General features: G+C 36.1%; 1 protein-coding gene across 5 annotated transcripts in view; it reads right to left on the bottom strand.

Annotated features, from left to right (window-relative positions):
- Positions 1–803: 803 nt before the first annotated feature.
- Positions 804–23,575, bottom strand: part of SLC44A5 (solute carrier family 44 member 5) — a 384,424-nt gene continuing 361,652 nt past the window's right edge. For 4 of the 5 annotated variants that reach the window (XM_067005685.1, XM_067005711.1, XM_067005705.1 and 1 more), the window contains 6 exons: positions 13,238–13,341; positions 12,094–12,167; positions 11,407–11,477; positions 11,198–11,286; positions 9,776–9,860; positions 6,310–6,690 (listed from right to left, as the gene is read on the bottom strand). In XM_067005685.1, coding sequence (XP_066861786.1) covers positions 6,578–6,690; positions 9,776–9,860; positions 11,198–11,286; positions 11,407–11,477; positions 12,094–12,167; positions 13,238–13,341 — 536 coding nt within the window. In that variant the 3' untranslated portion in view covers positions 6,310–6,577. Of the gene's footprint in view, positions 3,576–6,309; positions 6,691–9,775; positions 9,861–11,197; positions 11,287–11,406; positions 11,478–12,093; positions 12,168–13,237; positions 13,342–23,575 lie in introns of those variants that run through there. The other variant, XM_067005692.1, reaches the window with a different exon arrangement.

The raw sequence follows: 23,575 nt of genomic DNA, 5'->3' as shown, positions 1-23,575 counted from the left end.
GATTTATTGAATTGTATTCTTATAATCATATAGCTATGTTTTTAAAATACAAACATTTGCAAACATCTAAGGATAATATTTGCAAGAAACTGGAAAAAATGTCAACACCATTTCATATCCATGGTCTGCAGTAATGATTTTTGTTCAATTTTGTTCCCATATCTTATGCCAACAAAGACTGATTTATAAAGCATCCAGAACCAGATAATACTAAAGATAATTGCTATGCCTGGTTAGAGTTTAAGAGCAATTTCCTGAGGCACCACTTGTAAAAGTGAAAGAACATGCATTGGAATGAGTGCTGGTCAACTATACAGTAAAAGAAAAATAAGGAATTGTTGCATACAGCCTGCTTTCCTATATATATATATATTTTTTTTTTTTTTTTTTTTTTTTTTTTTTTTTTTTTTTCTGTAGTACGCGGGCCTCTCACTGTTGTGGCCTCTCCCGTTGCGGAGCACAGGCTCCGGACGCACAGGCTCAGCGGCCATGGCTCACGGGCCCAGCCGCTCAGCGGCATGTGGGATCTTCCCGGACCGGGGCACGAACCCGTGTTCCCTGCATCGGCAGGCGGACTCTCAACCACTGCGCCACCAGGGAAGCCCTCCAATATTATTTTAAATAATAACCGCATTACGCCTGATGATCCCACAGAACCTTTAATAGTGTGATTTTACTGTGTGGATTCACAAACTCTTTTTAAAACTTTCTAGGCACATAGAAAAATCAAATCAGTCATAGTCCAATTTCAAACAATTTATTTACAAATATGATCAGTGCTTTATCATCTAAAAGTGGGACTTATTAAAATATAAAGCAGGTTTGGATTTCTTCTGTAAACCAAATGATATTTTTATTTTAAATAAGAACCAGTAGCTATATTAACAAACATCTTATTAGATATAGAACATTTTATTTCATTTTATTTATTTATTTTAATTAATTAATTAATTTTTGGCTGCGTTGGGTCTTCATTGCTGCACGCAGGCTTTCTCTAGTTGTGGCGAGCGGGGAGTTACTCTTCATTGTGGTGCACGGGCTTCTCATTGCAGTCGGGCTTCTCATTGCAGTGGCTTCTCTTGTTGCGGAGCACGGGCTCTAGGTGCGCGGGCTTCCATAGTTGTGGCTTGTTGCGGGCTCTAGAGTGCAGGCTCAATAGTTGTGGCGCACGGGCTTAGTTGCTCCGGGGCCTGTGGGATCTTCCCGGACCAGGGCTGGAACCTGTGTCTCCTACACTGGCAGGGGGATTCTTAACCACTGCGCCACCAGGGAAGTCCCAATATAGGACATTTTAAAGCAACCTTGAAAATTGCAAAATTTATGTTTTCATTTAAAGAAACCTATTAAATTTTAAAGAAAAATTAAGTTTGACGATTTAACATATAATTCAATTTTAAAATAGACTCATAGATTTGTTAAGGAATATCTGAACCTAAGAAAATTTTTAGCCTGAGCTAAACCAGTGATAGGGACATTTAATCTTGCCTTAGAAACTATTGTTAATTTGTGTTCACATTTTTTGTATTCTGTAAACTTATCCCTGCCTTTAAAATGATGAGATTTGCTTCTTATGAATGTTGGCCAAACCAAATATGGGACTGAGCAAACTTTTGGCAAATTAAAACAAAGACCAACTAACTAATTTAGGCTGTTGTTTGGGTTTTTAAAAAAACTCCATTTCTTATCCATTTAGCTTTGACTTATTTACTTTGTATAAATTATCAGCTTCAGTTATTTGGTTTGGCAATCAGTGCACAGCTAGAAAAAAAGTGGAAAACAAGTTTAAAGATAAATTTAGATTTAAAAAAAAATCCTAGATATTTGATATAGAGGAGATTTTGTCACGATGATAGATGGGTTTTTCTAGCTTAAAGAAATAAAAAAGCAAAAAGCTTTTTCTTATCTAAATCTTTATTAGAAGAAAAAACAAATAGATTTAAAACAATGAGTAACAACAAATTTCATTAAATATTAAACAGTTTAGTTATCAAAGATATTTAGACAATATAGTCCTAATATTTCTGCACAGCAGAAGCATACTGATTATAGAGCTCAGACTGTCTTGTGCTCATATGAGTTCATTTTTGGCATAAAAGAATATCCAAAGTCACATTTAAATATGATAATAGATAAACTGCTAGTAACTTACTATAGATTCTCAAAGCTTTCACAAATTATCATAGTGTGATTGACATTCCCTTAGGGTGAATGTTTTATGGACTCTTTCTGTAACACTGAGTAACAAACTGAAATCATTTTCTTTAAAGTTAGTACTAATAAAATTATTTAAAATTGAATTAGAAATTATGTTCTTGTTCGTATTAGCACAATAAAAAGTAACATGAGTAAACTGATTATTTCATATCAAAAGTTAGAAAATGGAAATAACATACATAGAACACTCATTGATGATAATAAACAATCATTAAAAATGGAACTATTCAGTACATGACATCTGTGAGCACCCTTTCTAGGGGTAAAGTTTCCCTTTGTAATTTCTTCAAGTTTCCCTTTCCAATCTGTGTAAAACACTGAGAAATGTAGTCTTATAACTATTGTATTTTCAAATATCTATCATAGAAAAGATTACACTTTAAACTCACTTTTAGTAAAAAAACAAATCCAACAAGTGTCCTTTCAGGTTTTTTTCTTGCGTGTAGTACACATTCATGAATGTCCACTATGCGCAAGGGAAATTGTTTATGCTGCAAAATGTAGTCTATATAGTGAGGATATCAAACATACTGAAATGACAAATGGTTTGCAACCAGTGAGCTAAGAAAAAAACAAATGCAAGAAGACTTGTTTTAATCACTAAACGTTGCAGGATTTTTTTTTTTTTTTTTTTTTTTAAACAATGTGTGTAAACTTGCCCACAAAAGCTGGGTAATATTAAACAGCCAGTAAGGCACTTTGTCAGAGAGGACTAAGTCGTAAAGGCTGGATGACTGACAATTTGTTTAATAGGAAACAGTCTATACTTAGAACAAAATCTGGAGTGTGGCGCTCCTTTTACCAATTTATTGTCAAACAGGAATGGGGAAAACTTTAAAATCTTCTGTTTTACTTTGTTTACCAATTTTCCCTGCAGAAGTCTTTTAGTTGTAACTTTTAAAATATATTAGGAGCTACCAATTTAAATAACGTATCATTTTTCAATCTAATATTTAAAACAATATTAACATATTCACTAGCATTTTCAAAACATCCAAGCCATTCTATTTCAAAATGAATTACAAAACAAAAGATCTTAGTATAAAAAATGTTCCATGTTATTAACAATTCCCTTGCAACTTCTGATGGCTTCACGTATTACAGTATAAGCTTTGGTATAAAACATGCAAATAAAAGCCAACAAGGTCGTGAATACAGTGTTCCATACACAAAGCACTTATGAAACAAGTGTAGCACATACACAGCAGATGAGGGAAAGGTAACACCGCTGCAGGATGACCAGAGTTTGCACTTCTACTGCTTCTTAGTTTGTGCATTTTGCTCTTTCAAAATCTTCAGCAGAGATTGACTCATGTAATAGGGTCTTTCAGCAGAACCATCGTTTCTTTCTAAATCTTCCACTAGGAGGAAGAATGGCACAGGGTGAATATCAAAGTAAAACTGTAAGAGAAGTAACATCGCCATCTGCTGCATACTTGCTTTACAGCAGTTCAAAATGTTATTCTAAAAAACAGCATAGTTTGGCATCAACATTATTGTAAACATAACTATGAGAAAACAATCAGCCCTTGTTATTATGTCAATAAGATATTATCTCATTCTGTGTACCAGGTCTGATTCTGCCAATAGCACGTGCCTCTCAGCTGCATGATTAAGGAAATAAGTTTTATCTTCTTTTAGAGAGCAAATGTAACTACACAAAAAACAAAAGATGTATGAGGAATTTCTAAATTCACCTTCAAATTCCTAAAAAGTATGATGTATTCAACTTGCCTTCTAAGTTACCATATTAGTTCAAAATTGCTTTTGTTTTTCGAGCAACAATTTAGTAGTACAGTTTTTTTTTAATATTTGTAAATTTTCAGTATATTTCAAATCTTTGAACCACAAATTTTGAGAAGTATTGCTCTGTTTTTTCAGTTATTACCTTAATTTCTTTATAAGAAAGTGGCTTTTAAATTTTTCTCAAAAACTCATTTTTCTCTATATTTCAGTTATACAAAGTAATTAATGAAAAATACTTTTCTAACTAGAATTAAGCACATAATATAGTTAAAACTTTTATACTTAGAGATTTTTAAAGAATATTTATTAAGAATATTGAACCAAACGAATTCCTTTTCCTATGATTTTGCAACCAAGGGTTATATTCTTAAAATATAGCCAAGTTTAGAATGTATCTATCTCCATATAGTTCAGTGAATACTTTTACTGTGGAGAATTTTCTGGTCTAATCAGCAGATTTAATGTTAAGCATTTAAATCATGGGCCCCCATCTAGTACCAAGAATCTAAAATACAGAAGTTATGATTGTTAGAATTCTCCAAATTAATCTCCTTTGTCTTTCTCAATTTTCTAACTCCTAGAACAGCCAGGCTTATAAGGAAAAAATAGGCAAATGACTTCACACATGTTGATTTATATTTTATTCAAGTGATTTCCAACTTTTATGTGTATCAGAATCACTAGAGAACTTTTATAATAATTCACAAGCTGCCCCACACCCAAATACTTATATCAGGATCTCTTGGGGTGGGGAGCACAGGTATCAATATTTATACAAATTTCTCAGAGTGATTCTGATACGTACACAAAAAATTTTAAATTGTTTCATCATTATGAATTTTTCAACTACTCCTAAAAGGGGACTTATTCCTTATAATTTTTCAACACTTAAGTTAGAGGTAACCATTTTACTAGATTTTTGTTGTGAACCCTGTATTACTGAATAATAAAATAATAACTATCTAGAAGGATAGATTATCACTGTTCTCTGAATTATACTTCAAGGAGCATGAGAGTGAAGAAGGTCTTTGCCAAGGTATGAAGCCAAATGACACTTTGATTATGATAATCTCAAGAAAGTAAGCCAAGAGCAAGATGGTGGCCATAGAAGGACCAATATTTTGAAAATCTCCCCTATTCATTAGCTTCTTGCTATTAAGCTGCTATGAAGTCAGTCTAAATCTAGGTTCCCACACTTCAGGGTCATTAAATAAATTACTATTTATATTAATTTATAACAATAATACATTTCTGATTCTCTTCTTGGATACATGGATCATATTCAGATCAAAATGTTAGATCAACATGTTCCTTTCTGTCAAGACATAAATAATCCTTATACACAAAACTTAGTGTAAAAGCCAGAAGGATACTATTGATTCAATGCTCCTTTTGGGGTACATTTTTACACTGTTTGCCATGTCATACGCACTTGCACACAGGAGATGGATAGGCAAAGTACGTGAGTGTCTGATTCATGCTTTGCTATGCCCGAGCCTGGTTTGTTGCTCTGGCCAGCAAGGGTGGAGTATGAAAGTAATTCTCCTCCTAAACCCTTCAGGAAGAGATTTCCTAACCCACAGTATGCCTCTCGTAAAGGTACAAGATGAGGTACCTATGGAGAGCTAATATTTCCTTAGGGTAAAATCTGAAGTGTCTTTCTTATCTTTTCTCTTTCTTCACTGAAAGTTAAGCTAAAATTAAACTTTTTATAGAAAAAAGCCACATCATCTCTTTAATCTAGAAACTCATAACAGATATAATCACTCTTCTGAAACAGATCCATACCCATTTTCTATATGATGGGCATAGGAAAATAAGTATTTATCTCTATTTGGGTTACAGAAAAATGGCATGAGTTATGTGGCCATCTCAGTTCTGCTCAGAATATTTTCATGGTGGCCAGAGGTTCATATTATTGGAAATAACATTCCAGAACTCAGATTCAACTTCACTATAAATATAATTTCACTAAAACAAAATGGCCTATGAAGGTTCCACAGTAATTTTTACCTAGTAATGCGGCCTATGGAACCTGTATAACATTAACGTCTACATGTTTGTTATGGTCTCGAATCACTTACTGAAGTATACTTCCTAGGGAACCATTAATACAAGTTTAATCACAGTTTAGAATGTTGTCCACTAGCTTGAACAGTATAAATATAACCATAGCACCATATTTACAAATTTAGTACCATATGCTGGTTAACTATAAATCAATCTTTTTATGGCTAATTGATTACACATTTATAGTGCTTTCAAAAATTTCCTGAATACCCTTTACAAATATACATTTATAAAAAGAAAGGCTATCAAAATGCTGCAATGGGAAACAGCATGCCAAGTTATAAAAGTTTTGGAAACACTTTCAGCTATAGACTTTTAAAAAATGTGTGACATTTACACCTTGCTCTTCAGCTGGGACCACTATAAAGTATCCTAGTTCACAGAGGCTACTGTCATCAATTGCCTGCTACCTCAGATGGCACCAAATTCTCGCTTTTTAGGAATAAGCACTGAAATTTCACATTACTTAAAAGCATCATTTTCAAATACAAATGACCTAATTTACAAAACTTCTACTTAAAAATGAATGGCACTGTTTGGAGCTTTTCTACTCTTTCTGCTTCTGGGGAACTAGTTGCTTCTTGTTCAGAATTCCGTGCAGGGTAGGGGTTATGAAGTAGGGTTTTTCTGTAGATCCATCATTTCTTTCCAGATCTTCACCTGTATATGCAGCAGCCAAAGCAGGCAAAAGCAGCAACAGCAGCAGAACAATTATATGCATTTTTATAAATTGGAGAGTCGAACAGGGAAAAATCAGAGAAAGCAGTGTTAGAAAGTCAAATATAAGACAAATTAGTGCATTTAAGTAGCTGATGCTGGTCAAAGTAAGAAGCTTCAACCTCTGCCAGGAAGCACTGAAACTTCCTAAATCCCACCCACTCCAAAGAGGTTTATTTTGATAGTTTAAAGGTTAATAAGATCTTTTATGTCCTTTCAAATGTGTTATCTTTAAATTCTAATGACTGTTCATTTCAGAAAGGTAAATTGCCACATCCTCTGAGAGGAAGCTGAATAAAAAGTATGGTGTGATAAATGTAGAGAATAATTGAATTTCAGAGTTCAAAATCTCTTTTAATGGTAATTCACACCCTCATATTACAGATGAAGAAACTGAGACCCAGGGATGTAAAATGATTCTCCTGAAAGTGAAAGCTCTGGGGCAACAGGATGAGGTGAGGACCCAGTCTCTTGACACCTACTTCAGTTTTCATCCTGCTTAACTAAACGGTGTCCTGTCCTAAATCCTTGTAGTTTACCTCAGATTATATTCAAAAGCTAATACAGTGTTTGCTGACTTCTGTAATACATGAGCTTATATTCCTGCTTTGCTTAGGCTAATAATAAAATGATGGGTATTCACTGAGCACACATCTGTTGGGTGGTTGGGGAAAAACATCAGAATGATGCTGAGAAGCAAGGAGAAGTTTGCATGGAATTAAATTTCCTGCAGATACATATAATTCACAGCTGATAATATCTATCTCAATAAATATATAAATGCAACTTGAAACTGTTTTGACTAGTATATTAAAAATATGCTATTTTAGCCTTTATTTATTATGAAATAAAGGATAAGAAATATTATATAAAACCATATAGCGTAATCACAGATTTATGGAATAAATCTAAGTTATTTTTCATCATACTCTCTTAGGAATGGTTGGATTATTGGTTTATTAGATTTTTACATTAGACTTCACAGTGACTTTCCCCACATACAAAATGAAAAGCTAAGAAGGGAACATGATAGATGCTGAACATTTTTGTTCATTTTTCCTTAATCATATTTCTATATCTTATATCACATATGTTGTATGTTTATATCATTATTACTTTTGAGGGATTGGTAGGAACCGTGGTATCAATCACATAATAATGAAAATAATCATCTACAACTATTGTCTTTTTCCCATCCTGGGACCAGAATTCTCATCTCCTTGTAATGTTGAAAGGATACTATGTCTCTATAACTGAAGTGTTTGTTTGCATTTTTAAAAACACCAGTTTTCTGGCAGTCAAGATAATAGGTATAAAGAGGTATATATTTTTTAAAAAGGTACAGTTCCACACAATCATAATTTGCCTTAGAGTATCATTTAAGAAGAAAATTTTCCTAAGTTCGATGTTGCCCATGGTAACAGCTGCAGAGGGAAGAAAAATACAATTTGGTTTCTCTTGTTCTTTATTATCAAAGACAAGAACATCCAAAAAGAAACTATTCACATTCAACACACAATGTGTTAAATAAGGCTGAAATTATACCTGCTTTTCAAGAAGTTGGCAATTAGTAATATAGATGAGTGGAAAACATTTCTTAGTGCTCAAATTTAAAATCCACTGTCAAAATTAAAATCTACAAGATTTGCCAAAGCTTCCAAAGATTGGAAACTGATAGGTTCTAAACATTTCCCGGGATACATTTTGAGAAAACTTTTCAGTTACAAGAATCAGGAAGATCCCAGTGGGCTCTCCCAGTTTCATTCCCATGATTAGCATTTGAGATGGGAGGAGAGACCTCTGAACATTCAAGATCTCTGTCTCTTCTGTGTCTTAAGCTACCTTATTCCCATGCTCCTTCTTCCACCTCATACCTGAGCTGAACTTTGTTCATGTGATATTTTGTAGATGGCTTTTCCTGACAAACCACTGAAGCACTAGGAAAAGATTAAACATTCCAGTTCCATTTATAGCCAGAGGAAGAGCTAACTTGTACACAAAGTTCTCCTGATTAATTTGTCCAGTTATTGAAAATTGATTTGTTAAATGTTCAGAAAAAAAAGATCAAACCATTCTCTAGAAGGTTTTTTTCCTTCAATATATCTCCCTAAAGTTGCAATCTTTAGGGAAATATATATATATATATATATATCCTCTCCTGACCCCAGCATGCAGTTGGTGCTGTGAGTTACACTAAAAAATAAACTGTTCATTTTATACAAGTAGATCATTCAGTAATGCCCTGTCATAGAATGTTTTCTCTGCTTCTCTTAAGAGCAGTTGTGCCAGAGAAATAATCTCTCAGAGGGCATTAGTTGTAGGGCTAACAAGTTCTGTTCTTTCACCTGTTGACCCTACTTTATCTAGGTTGAAGGTAAGGACAGATCAAGCTCCTGATGGGCACTAGGTTCTCCAGGGCTTTTAAGATGAGGTATTAATAGAAAACATAGCCATTCTGCATACGTGAGGTGCACATGCCACATAGAAGCACAGTGAAGAAGTCAGTGATGAAAGCTCTATTGAAGTATTTTAACACTACGCATCAGAGTTGATCTAGCCATTTCCTGAACACGTCTCTCTATGAATCCTATCTATTTGTCATCGTGTTACCCAGTGTGAATTGGCCCTATGTGTCTTTGAAACCACTGCCAGCTTGGCTTTATCAGAAGCTATAAAGGCTGTCCTCACAGTCCCCAAAGCCCAGCCTCAAAGCCCAGTTATGTCTTCAGTTGTTAATGAAGCACAACAGAAGCCAATCATTATTATAAATTTGAAAACATTAAGAAATTAAAATAATTTCATGCTAACACCATGCCATGATGCCTGACCCTCCTGTGCTTTGCAAACTCCATCTCTCAGCCTTTAAGGTTTACAAAGAATCTACTAGACAATGTCTCTTCCCAAATAAACTGTTTTGCAGTTTCAGCCAGGTCATAGCAAATCCACAAGCCAGCTAAAAGACTGGGTCTTAACCTTTTCATCTTTTGGTTATCCACCAAAGGGAGAAACACATATACTGAAAACTTACAGAAGCAGATGAAAATTGTTTCAATACACATTGCATAGACGCTGAAGAATCCATGTGCAATTAGGTAAGATCCAATAATGACTGTCTGTAAATGAGCAGAGAAGAGAATGAAGATGCCATTAACTTGTCCATTAACTCATCCAAAAGAACAATAATGCAGCTTTAAATAAAATCATGATGAGGATGCTTTGAAATACTCTGTGTTGGAAAAGATTTCAATATAGGAATGTAAAAAATTCAATGATAAAGTTTTTGAGTGCCTTTGTACTGGGATTTAAACAAAATGTACTAGTTTACCTGCCAATTTTCTTATCACTATCCCCAATGCCTACCAAAAACATCCCAGATTTAGGATCCTGCACACTGAGGTAGTAAAGCATAGGAGTTAAGAGCATACACTGCCTATGTTTAATCACAGCTCAGGCACTCACTCGACCAGTCACCTAACATCTCTGTGCTTCCTACATAAGACTGTTGGTGGGGAAGGGGAGAATGTGAGTAATAATGGTATTTATGACACATGGATTGAGTTAATATACTGTAACAGATCTCGCAGGGCTCCCCCCAGGTCCTCTCCAGCTGCCACATCTATCCCCTAGTTGTTGGGAATGTATGTAGGCTGCTGATGACTCAGCTGTTTTCACTAGGAATTGCTCTTGCAGGGAACTGCCTCACCCAAGGTTATGCCATCATTCAGAGGGCAACCCGTGGCCAATGGCTGCCTGATGCAGCACACAGAGGCCTAGTCCCTTTGTCAGAACTTCCTGTAATTATGTCTGAGGCTTCAGCTATAATTGCAGCTGGGTCAGCTTCTTCTTTTGCCTGGGCCTGTCCTCCTCACTTCCTTTCAAGTGTATCTCAGGAGAGCACTTCATAATAAACCTTCTGCATGCCTCTGTCTCAGGGGTTGCTTCCAAGGGACCCAAACTCTAAAGCAGAATGAGGCTTGGCCTCAAAGTAAGACCAATCATGTTAGCTATCATTATTTCTCCTATTCCCTTTTGGTTTTTTATTTTGCCATTTCTCATAAATCAGAGTCAATGTTACCCAGATGCTATGGAATGAATTGTGTCCCCTCAAAATTCATATGTTGAAACCTAATCCCCAAAGTGATGGTATCTGGAGGTGGGGCCTTCAGGAAGTAATGAAGTCACAATGATGGAGCCCTTGTGAATGGGATTAGTGCCCTTAGAAGACAGGAGAGATGAAATATCTCTCTACCATGTCAGGATACAGCAAGAAAGAAAGTGTCCCTTTGCAAATTAGGAAGAAAGCTCTCACCAGGAACTGAATCTGTGGGCACCTTGATCTTGGACTTCTCAGTCTTCAGAACTGTGTGGAATAAATCCCTGTTGTTTAAGCCACCCAGTCTATGGTATTTTTGTTGTAGCAGCCCAAACTTACTAAGACATCAGCTCTTACCAGCAAAGGTACCCAGTAGTAATTTAAAGATGTTGGTCCTTCTATAATCATTGGGAGTCTTTCTGTGAAGAGGAGAAAGGCCAGGACACCTAGAGTGAAAAGGTAGAACATGTATATTGTGCATTTGCAAAGGAACATAGCTTTTTGTAGTAAAGAAGTTTTTCTAAGCACATGTTAAACTTATTACTACTACTACTGCTACTACTTACCTATACACCCAGCAACTAGAATTTTCCCCAGGATTAGTACAAAGTCTGTCACTCTATCCACAACTGCAACTCTGAGAATCAGAAAAAAAAAGTATAATTTTGTGTTTAAATTATATTTGTTATCAGAAATTTATGAGAGTAAATAATTCATGAGTTCATTTTGATGTGTCTTTACTGAAATTTTCATTTGGCCTTTGTTATATGCAAGAAATGAAGTTAGAACCCAGGCATGATTTTCTGACTTATTTATAATGGAGTAGACAGAAGATGGCATTGTAAGGCTGTCAGGTGCTATTGGTGGTGTCAGCATCTCTCTCTCTAATTCGAGGACTATGGATCCCCTGAATCCTGAGGATGGCTGCACTGGTTCTCTGATTTTGTTCACTCAGACTCTGTGAATTTTGGGAGGGGGGAATAGTCAGAAACATGATGATAATGTTCATGTGGGAAATTTCTTGAGCATAGGGGATAATAAAAATGAATAAGTGCCAGTGGGTATAAAGGCATAGGTGGATGATGGGAGCAATAATTCTAAAACATACGAAGAAATTAATGGTGTGAAGGAGAAGATTTAAACCTATTAAAATAAAAGATAAGATTCATGTCTAATAATACCACCAACATGTGAAGTATGGATGCTAAAGCTTCACCAAATCATCTACTGCCATGCTCAATTTGATTACTTACTTTAAAATATTTCTCATCAGCAGATTGAAAGCATCTCTCGCTGACCTGCAGAAGTTTTTGCCATATATTGCAATCTGAGGAAGACAGTTGATATTATTCTGGAGTCAGTAACATAATTTAACAAGACCAACAGACAATCCAATGACAGGAACATGAATTAATTCTGTCACCCACACAGTTATTCTCATTCCTCTTTCCAACAGTTGGGTTCATGGGAGGCTTGGGAAGTGTGTGTCTCAACTCTGCACAACTCTCAGAGTCACTGACAATAAGGTATGTTCAGTTGCTATTTGCCCTTAACTCCATGGGGATTAGACAGCTTCAAACAGAGGTAGGTCTTCTTCTCAAATCCCAGGACACAGCTTCTGTCTTTGAAGTGTTTTGGCTATGATTTGTTGCTGAATGGGTTAGATGTTGTAGCGTTCACATTAAAAATTACTCTCAGGAAACCCAATGCCTTCCAATACACTTGCTTTATTGATTAAAAGGCTCAATACAGTATTCTTACTGGAGGTATATTAATGACTCTTTGAATGTCCATAACTATTTGAATCACCCATGCAGACCCTATATCACTGTGATAATATGCAAGTGTTATAAGGTTGTAGCTGCTAAATTTTAGAATAATATTTTTGGATCCCCTATTTTTTTAAAAAAATCTCTTTAGAAGCTTCCATATTCCCATAGGAAATAAGTAACAAATTCAGTTATGCATTATCAATTCCCACACATTTCAAAATAAGAATCATAAAAAGAAATAGACCCTTCCTTAAAAGTATGTAAATCCCAGAATTAGAAGAATATTTTCCTTTCACAGTGAAACACTGACTAGGTAAGCTTTCCTCCCACTAAACTATGCCACAGACAAACAAAATCATTTTCAATCTAGCAGATTTTTATACTTCTAAGGTAAATAATATTTTCCCTCCCCAAAAAGGTATTGAAGGTAATAATGAACTACAGTTAAGTTAATGTCTCAACTAGGAAAGCACAGCCCTGAATGATGCATTGGATTCACAAATTCTTCTAACAACATGGTGATAAATTCAACTGCTTGATGCACAAGTGCTTTAGAGATGGAAATGTAGACATGGGGTTTGGGTTTGCAAAGAAGCAGTTTAGTAAATAAAAATAAGCTACTTACCATAACATAGGCATTTCTGTTCAAAAACTTTACTGCTTTTTCTAAACACCAGAAACAGCATCTCAGGCAGCATTTTAGGAATTTAGAAATGTTGTTCTGGGCCTCTATAAGAAGGAGATATTTAAACCTATTAATGATTTGCAAACTCTATGAATCAAAAAATGTAGTAAAATTTAAAGTGTGCTTTAAAATTTTTTTAATTGCAGTGAAATATACATAAGATTTACCATTTTAACCATTTTTAAGTGTACAATTCAGTAGCATTTAGTACATTCACGATTTTGTGAAATTACCATCACTATCAATTTCCAGAACTTTTCATCATCTCATATAGAAACTCTGTACCCATTAAACAATAACTCCTCATTCTCCCTTTCTCCCAGTGCCTGGTAACCTTTGTCATACTTCTGTCTGTATGAATTTGCCTCTTCTAGATACCTCATATAAGTAGAATCACACAATATTTGTCCTTTTGTGTCTTATTTCACTTAGCATTAAATTGTCAAGATTCGTTATTACATTTATTTTTAGAGCTGAATAACATTTCATTGTATATATATGTCACATTTTGTTATTCTTTTATCTGTTAATGGAAATTTGGGTTGTTTCTACTTTCTGGCTATTGCAAATAATGCTCCTATGAACACTGGTGTGCAAGTATTTGTTTGAGTCCCTGATTTCAATTATTTTGAGTATATATGTAGAAGTGGAATTGCTGGCTCATATGGCAATCGTATTTTTTACTTTTAAAGGAATCACGGTACTGTTTTCCACAGTGGCAATATGATTTTACATACCCACCAGCAATGCACAGGTGTTCCAATTTATCCTCACCCTAAAAAATTTATTTTTCATTTTTTGATACTAGACATTCTAATGGATATGAAATGGTACCTCACTATGGTTTTGATTTGCATTTCCCTAATGACTAATATTGAACATTTTTTCATGTCTTCATTTACCATTTATATATGTTCTTTAGAGCAATGTGTATGAAATCCTTTGCAGGAGGGACAAAGATGGTGACATAGGAGGCTCTTGAACTTCCCCCCTCCCCCAGATGCACTGAATGTACAGCTACACATGGAGCAATTTCTTCTGAGAGAAATCCAGAAACAAGCTGAGTGATTCCTACACATCAGGCAACTATGAAAATCCCACACTGAAATGGTAGGAAAGGCTGAAACACACTCGCCATAAACTCTACCCCTGGTACAACACCATGCAATCAGGACAATACCCCCCAACTCTCAGCTTCTCCCTGAGGAGTGAAGGGTTTGGGCAGCACATCAAGGATTCCAACTTTTAAGGCTCCCACCTAAGAGACCCCCAAAACACTTAGCTCTGATAGCCAAAGGGGCTTGTTTCCACAAGTTCTACAGGACTATAAAAAACAAAGAAGCAGTTCTTAACAGGCATATATGCTAGCAATCACTATACCCCCAGCCTTAGCAAAGAGGGAGCAGGCAAAAACGCCCATTTTCCAGTCTTTTCCTGGGAGGGGATTGACTGCATACTTTACAACCTACTGCCTAAAATTCCAGCTTCTAATTTGCACACTCTTGGAGCTAGCTGTGATCCTCCATTGACCCAGGGGGAGCAGGTCACCAACATCTCTCTGGAAGGAGCTTATACACCTGTGTGGTGCCCCAGTTTCTGAAGCTGCTGCCCGAGTCATGGTCCCCCCTTTGTGTGGCTCTAATAGGGCTTGCACAAATGAGTCTCACAGGACTGTAGAAAACAAAGAATCCATTTTTAAATTGTAAAGGAATGCCCTACCACCACCACCACTACCATGGCTATACATCCTGGCTCAGTGCAGAGGGTGCAGGCAAAAGCCACCTCCTAGTTTCTCCCTGAAAGGAGAATCTACATACTTTCCCAGCTGCTGCCTAAGGGTTTAGCATCTAATCAGCCGGCATCTAGGTTCTGACTGTGATCCTCCACTTTGGGACCCTGACAGGTCTAGGTACACCTTCAATTACTAAGAGCCACTAAACTAACTATGGTGGCTATGACAATCACAAAGATTTGAGAGAACCAGAAGATTGAGCTGGGCTGATTAATGAAGCTCATCTCCTACATGAGACTATTCTGTCAAGTTGGGAAGGATGGCTGTTTTATCTAATGCACAGAAAGCAATACAGAGAGTCAAGAAAAAAAGGAGAAGGAGAAACAAGGGAATACTTTCCAAATGAAAAAAACAAAATATATTTCCAGAAACTGATATTTCTGAAACAGAGATAAGTGATTTAACTAGAAAAGAATTCAAAATAATGGTCATAAAGATGCTCACCATAGTCAGGAAGAAATGCATGAACAAAATGAGAATTCAATAAAGAGACAGAAAATATCAAAAAAAATCAAACAGAATTTATAGAGCTGAAGAATACAATTGAACTGAAAAATTCAATAGGGGGATTCATAGCAGATTAGATCTAGTGAAAGAAAGGATTGATGGACCCCCTCTTGGGAGAGCACTGGAATCACAACTAACTGCTGAACAATCATTGACAGGAAGACACTGGAACTCACCAAAAAAGATACCCCACATCCAAAGAAAAAGGAGAAGCCACAGTGAGACGGTAGGAGGGGCACAATCACAATGAAATCAAATCCCATAACTGATGGGTGGGTGACTCACAAACTGGAGAACACTCATACCACAGAAGTCCACCCACTGGAGTGAAGGTTCTGAGCCCCACGTGAGGCTTCCCAAGCTGGGGGTCTGGCAATGGGAGGAGGAATCCCTAAAGAATCAGACTTTGAAGGCTAGCAGGATTTGATTGCAGGACTTAGACAAGACTGGGAGAAACAGAGACTCCACTCTTGGAGGGCACACACAAAGTTGTGTGCACGTCAGGACCCAGGGGAAGGAGCAGTGACCCCATAGGAGACTGAATCAGACCTACCTGCTAGTGCTGGAGGGTCTCCTGCAGAGGTGGAAGGTGACTGTGGCTCACCATGGGGACAAGGACACTGGCAGCAGAAGTTCTGGGAAGTACTCCTTGGCATGAGCCCTCCCAGAGTCTGCCAATAGCCCCACCAAAGAGCATGGGTAGGCTCCAGTGTTGGGTCACCTCAGGCCAAACAACCAATGGGCGGGGGGCGCAGCCCCACCCATCAGCAGACAAGCGGATTAAAGTTTTACTGAGCTCTACCCACCAGAGCAACAGCCAGCTCTACCCACCACCAGTCCCTCCCATCAAGAAACTTGCAAAAGCATCTTAGATAGCCTCATCCACCAGAGGGCAGACAGCAGAAGCAAGAAGAACTACAATTCTGCAGCCTGTGGAACAAAAACCACATCCACAGAAAGATAAGACAAGATGAAAAGGCAGAGTACTATGTACCAGACGAAGGAACAAGATAAAACCCCAGAAAAACAACTAAATGAAGTGGAGATAAGGCAATCTTCCAGAAAAAGAATTCAGAATAATGATAGTGAAGATGATCCAGGACCTCAAAAAAAGAATGGAGGCAAAGATTGAGAAGATGCAAGAAATGTTTAACAAAGATCTAGAAGAATTAAAGAACAAACAAACAGAGATGAACAACACAATAACTGAAATGAAAACTACACTAAAAGGAATCAACAGCAGAATAACTGAGGCAGAAGAATGGGTAAGTGACCTGGAAGACAGAATGCTGGAATTCACTGCTGCAGAACACAATAAAGAAAAAAGAATGAAAAGAAATGAAGACAGCCTAAGAGACCTCTGGGACAACATTAAATGCAACAACATTCGCATTATAGGGGTCCCAGAAGGAGAAGAGAGAGAAAGGACCTGAGAAAATATTTGAAGAGATTATGGTCGAAAACTTCCCTAACATGTGAAAGGAAATAGCCACCCCAGTCCAGGAAGTGCAGAGAGTCCCATACAACATAAACCCAAGGAGAAACATGCCAAGACACATAGTAATCCAATTGGCAAAATTAAAGACAAAGAAAAATTATTGAAAGCAGCAAGGGAAAAATGACAAATAACATACAAGGGAACTCCCATAAGGTTAACAGCTTATTTCTCAGCAGAAACTCTACAAGCCAGAAGGGAGTGGCATGACATATGTAAAGTGATGAAAGGGAAGAACCTACAACCAAGATTACTCTACCCAGCAAGGATCTCCTTCAGATTTGATGGAGAAATCAAAAGCTTTACAGACAAGCAAGAGCTAACAGAATTCAGCACCACCAAACCAGCTCTACAACAAATGCTAAAGGAACTTCTTTAAGTGGGAAACAAAAGAAAAGAAAAGGACGTACAAAAACAAAAACAAAACAATTAAGAAATGGTAATAGGAACATACATATCAATAATTACCTTAAAGGTGAATGGATTAAATGCTCCAACCAAAAGACACAGGCTGGCTGAATGGATATAAAAACAAGACCCATATATATGCTGTCTACAAGAGACCCAATTCAGACCTAGGGACACATACAGACTGAAAGTGAGGGGATGGAAAAAGCTATTCCATGCAAATGGAAATCAAAAGAAAGCTGGAGTAGCAATACTCATATCAGATAAAATAGACTTTAAAATAAAGAATGTTACAAGAGACAAGGAAGGACACTACATCACAAGGGATCAATCCAAGAAGAAGATATAACAATTATAAATATATATGCACCCAACATAGAAGCACCTCAATACATAAGGCAACTGCTAACAGCTATAAAAGAGGATATCGACAGTAACACAATAATAGTGGGGGACTTTAACACCTCACTTACACCAATGGACAGATCATCCAAACAGAAAATTAATAAGGAAACACAAGCTTTAAATGACACAATAGACCAGATAGATTTAATTGATATCTATAGGACATTCCATCCAAAAAAGCAGATTACACTTTCTTCTCAAGTGTGCATGGAACATTCTCCAGGATAGATCACATCTTGGGTCACAAATAAAGCCTCAGAAAATTTAAGAAAATTGAAATCATATCAAGCATCTTTTCTGACCACAACGCTATGAGATTAGAAATCAATTACAGGGAAAAAAAACCGTAAAAAACACAAACACGTGGAGGCTAAACAATACATCACTAAATAACCAAGAGATCACTGAATAAATCAAAGAGGAAATAAAAAAATACCTAGAGACAAATGACGATGAAAACATGATGATCCAAAACCTACTGGATGCAGCAAAAGCGGTTGTAAGAGGGAAGTTTATAGCAATACAATCCTACTTCTAGAAACAACAAACATCTCAAATAAACAATCTAACCTTACACCTAAAGGAACTAGAGAAGGAAGAACAAACAAAACCCGAAGTCAGAAGAAGGAAAGAAATCATCAAGATCAGAGCAGAAATAAATGAAATGGAAACAAAGAAAACAATAGCAAAGATCAATAAAACTAAAAGCTGGTTCTTTGAGAAGATAAAAAAAACTGATAAACCATTAGCCAGACTCATCAAGGAAAGGAGGGAGAGGACTCAAATCAATACAATTAGAAATGAAAAAGGAGAAGTTACAACAGACACTGCAGTAATACAAAGCATCCTAAGAGACTACTACAAGAAACTCTATGCCAATAAAATGGACAACATGGAAGAAATGGACAAATTCTTAGAAAGGTATAAACTTCCAAGACTGAACAAGGAAGAAATAGAAAATATGAATTGACCAATCACAAGTAATGAAATTGAAACTGTGATTAAAAATCTTCCAACAGGGCTTCCCTGGTGGCGCAGTGGTTGGGAGTCCGCCTGCCGATGCAGGGGACACGGGTTCGTGCCCCGGTCTGGGAGGATCCCACATGCCGCGGAGTGGCTGGGCCCGTGAGCCATGGCCGATGAGCCTGTGCTCCACAACGGGAGAGGCCACAACAGTGAGGCCCGCATACCACAAAAAAAAAAAAAAATCTTCCAACAAACAAAAGTCCAGGACCAGATGGCTTCACAGGTGAATTCTATCAAACATTTAGAGAAGAGCTAACACCCGTCCTTCTCAAACTCTTCCAAAAAACTGCAGAGGAAGGAACACTCCCAAACTCATTCTATGAGGCCACCATCACCCTGATACCAAAACCACACAAGGATACTACAAAAAAAAAATTACAGACCAATATCACTGATGAATATAGATGCAAAAATCCTCAACAGAATACTAGCAAACAGAATCCAACAACACATTAAAAGGATCATACACCATGGTCAAGTGGGATTTCCCAGGAAGGCAAGGCTTCTTCAGTATATGCAAATCAATCAATGTGATATACCATATTAACAAACTAAAGAAGAAAAACCATATGATCATCTCAATAGATGCAGAAAAAGCTTTTGAAAAAATTCAACACCCATTTATGATAAAAACCCTCCAGGAAGTGGGCATAGAGGGAACCTATCTCAACATAATAAAGGCCATATATGACAAACCCACAGCAAACATCATTCTCAATGGTGAAAAACTGAAAGCATTTTCTCTAAGATCAGAAACAAGACAAGCATGTCCAATCTCACCACTATTATTCCAACATAGTTTTGGAAGTCCTAGCCATGCCAATCAGAGAAGAAAAAGAAATAAAAGGAATACAAATTGGAAAAGAAGAAGTAAAACTCACTGTTTGCAGATGATATGATACTATACATAGAGAATCCTAAAGATGCCACCAGAAAACTACTAGAGTTAATCAATGAATTTGGTACAGTTGCAGGATAAAAAATTAATGCACAGAAATCTCTTGCATTCCTATACACTAATGATAAAAAATCAGAAAGAGAAATTAAGGAAACACTCCCATTTACCATTGCAACAAAAAGAATAAAATACCTAGGAATAAACCTACCTAGGGAGATAAAAGACCTGTATGCAGAAAACTATAAGACAATGATGAAAGAAATTAAAGATGATACAAACAGATGGAGAGATATACCATGTTCTTGGATTGAAAGAATCAATATTGTCAAAATGACTATACTACCCAAAGCAATCTACAGATTCAATGCAATCCCTATTGAATTACCAATGGCATTTTTTACAGAACTAGAACAAAAAATCTTAAAATCTTTATGGATACACAAAAGACCCCAAATAGCCAAAGCGGTACTAGAGGAATCAGACTCTGTGACTTCAGACTATACTACAAAGCTACAGTAATCAAGACAATATGGTACTGGCACAAAAACAGAAATACAGATCAATGGAACAGGATAGAACGCCCAGAGATAAACCCACGCACCTATGGTCAACTAATCTATGACAAAGGAGGCAAGGAAATACAATGGAGAAAAGACAGTCTCTTCAATAAGTGGTGCTAGGAAAACTGGACAGCTGCTTATAAAAGAATGAAATTAGAACACTCCCTAACACCGTACACAAAAATAAACTCAAAATGGATTAGAGACCTAAATGTAAGACTGGACACTATAAAACTCTTAGAGGAAAACACAGGAAGAACACTGACGTAAATCACAGCAAGATCTTTTTTGATCCACCTCCTAGAGTAATGGAAATATAAACAAAAATAAACAAATGGGACCTAAGGAAACTTAAAAAGCTTTTGCACAGCAAAGGAAACTACAAGCAAGGTGAAAAGACAATCCTCAGAATGGGAGAAAGTATTTGCAAATGAATCAATGGACAAAAGAATAAAATACCTAGGAATTTGACAACGGATTTGACAAAGGATTAATCTCCAAAATATATAAACAACTCATGCAGCTCAATATTAAAAAAACAAAGAACCCAATCCAAAAATGGGCAGAAGACCTAAATAGACACTTCTCCAAAGAAGACATACAGATGGCCAGGAAGCACATGAAAAGCTGCTCAACATCACTAATTATTAGAGAAATGCAAATCAAAACTACAATGAGGTATCACCTCACACCAGTTAGAATGGGCATCATCTGGAAATCTACAAACAACAAATGCTGGAGAGGGTATGGAGAAAAGGGAACCCTCTTGCACTGTTGGTGGAAATGTAAATTGACACAGCCAGTATGGAGAACAGTATGGAGGTTCCTTAAAAAACTAAAAACAGAATTACCATATGACCCAGCAATCCCACTACTGGGCATATACCCAGAGAAAACCATAATTCAAAAAGACACATGCATCCCAATGTTCACTGCAGCACTATTTACAATAGTCAGGACATGAAAGCAATCTAAATGCCCATCGACAGATGAATGGATAAAGAAATGTGGTACATATATACAATGGAATATTACTCAGCCATAAAAAGGTATGAAATTGGGTCATTTCTAGAGACGTGGATGGATCTAGAGACTGTCATACAGAGTGAAGTAAGTCAGAAAGGAAAAACAAATATTGTATGTTAATGCATGTATGTGGAACCTAGAAAAATGGTACAGATGAACCAGTTTGCAAGGCAGAAATTAAGACACAGATGTAAAGAACAAACGTATGGACACTAAGTTAGGAAAGTGGTGAGGGGGCGGGTGGCGGTGTGATGAATTGGGAGATTTGGATTGACATATACACACTAATATGCATAAAATGGATAACTAATAAGATCCTTCTGTATAAAAAAAGAAATAAAAGAAAATTTAAAAAGAAAGAAAGAATTGATGAATTCAAAGACAAGGCAGTGGGATTCATCCAATTGGAAGAAAAATGAAGAAGAATGTACTTTTTACACGTTACAGAGGTCCCAGGAGAAGAAAGAGAAAGGGGCTGAAAATATATTCAAAGAAATAATGATTGAAAATGTCCCTAACCTGGAAAAACAAAGAGACATCCAGATCCAGAAAGCCCAAAGAATATCAATGTAAAGAGATCCATACTGACTCACATAAAATTAATTTTCAAAAGTTAAAAGGTGGGTAAATGCAGCAGGAGAAAAGCAACTTCTTATATACAATAATATATTGTATTATAATACTATAAGCAGATTTACTATATTTACTATATATTTACTATATAATACTATAAGCAGATTTTTCAGCAGAAAATTTGCATGCCAGAATGAAGTAGAATAATATGTTAAAAGTGTTGAAAGAAAAATCTGCTGACCAAGAAACTCTATCTATGTGGCAAAGTTGTCCTGCAGAATTGAAGGAGAGGTAAAAGTTTGCTAGACAAACAGAAGCTAAAAGTTTATCACCAGTAGACCAGCCTTACAAGAAATGTTAAAAGGATTTCTTTAAGCTGAAACAAAAGGATGTTTATTAGTAACATAAAAATATATGAAAGTATAAAACTCACAGTAAAGGTAAATATACACTTAAATTCAAAATATTCTAAAATTGTAATGGTGGTAGGTAGGTAACTTAGAACTACAGTATAAAGGTTAAAGACAAAGTATTAAAAAGAACTATAACTACATAACATGTTAATGGATACACAATATAAAAAGATGTAAATTGTGACATCAAAAACATTGTAGTATAAAATGTGTGTGGGTATAAAACATAGAGCTTTTGTATGCATTTGTAGTTGTTATCAGCTTAAAACACATTGTTATAACTATAAAATATTTTATGTAAGCCTCATGATAACCACAAAGCAAAATCTATAGTAGATACAAGAAAGGAATCAAAACATACCACTACAGAAAATCATCAAATCACAAAGGAACAGAGGAAGAGAGAAACAAAAATTATAAAACATCCAGAAAATAGTTAACAAGATAGAAACAGTAAGTCCATAGCTATCAATAATTACAATTAATTGTAAATGGACTAAATTCTCCAATCAAAAGATATAGAGGGGCTGAATGAAAATTTTTTAAAAAGACTCAAATATATGCTACCTACAAGAGTCTCATTTCACCTTTAAAGACATACTTAGACTGAAAGTGAAGGATTAGAAAAAGTTTTGCAGGCAAATGGAAACCAAAAGAAATCAGGTGTACCTATGCTGATATTAGTCAAAATAGACTTTAAGCCAAAAGTTGAAACAATACACAAAGGTCATTATACAATGAAAAAAGAGTCTATTTATCAAGGGGATATAAAAATTATAAATATTTATGCACCCAACATTGGAGCACCTAAATATATAAAGCAAATATAAACAGATATGAAGGAAGAAATAAATAGCAATATAATAATAGTAGGGAATTTCAAAATTTCACTTTCAACAATGGATAGATCATCCAGACAGAAAAGCATTGGACTTAACTACACATTAGACTAGAAGGACTTAACAGACATTTACAGTACATTCCATACAACCACAGCAGAGTACACATTCTTCTCAAGTACACATGGGACATTCTCCAGGATAGATCATATGTTAGGTCACAAAACAAGTCTTAATAAATGTAAGAAGTGTGAAATAATATCAAGCATCTTTTCCAAACACAATGGTATGAAACTAGATATCAATTACAAGAAGAAAACTGGAAAATTCAATGTG

Source organism: Kogia breviceps, chromosome 1, assembly GCF_026419965.1.
Source record: "Kogia breviceps isolate mKogBre1 chromosome 1, mKogBre1 haplotype 1, whole genome shotgun sequence".
Lineage (NCBI taxonomy): Eukaryota > Metazoa > Chordata > Mammalia > Artiodactyla > Physeteridae > Kogia > Kogia breviceps.
Note: the sequence above shows the minus strand (reverse complement) of the source record. Positions and strands in the feature narration are given on the sequence as shown.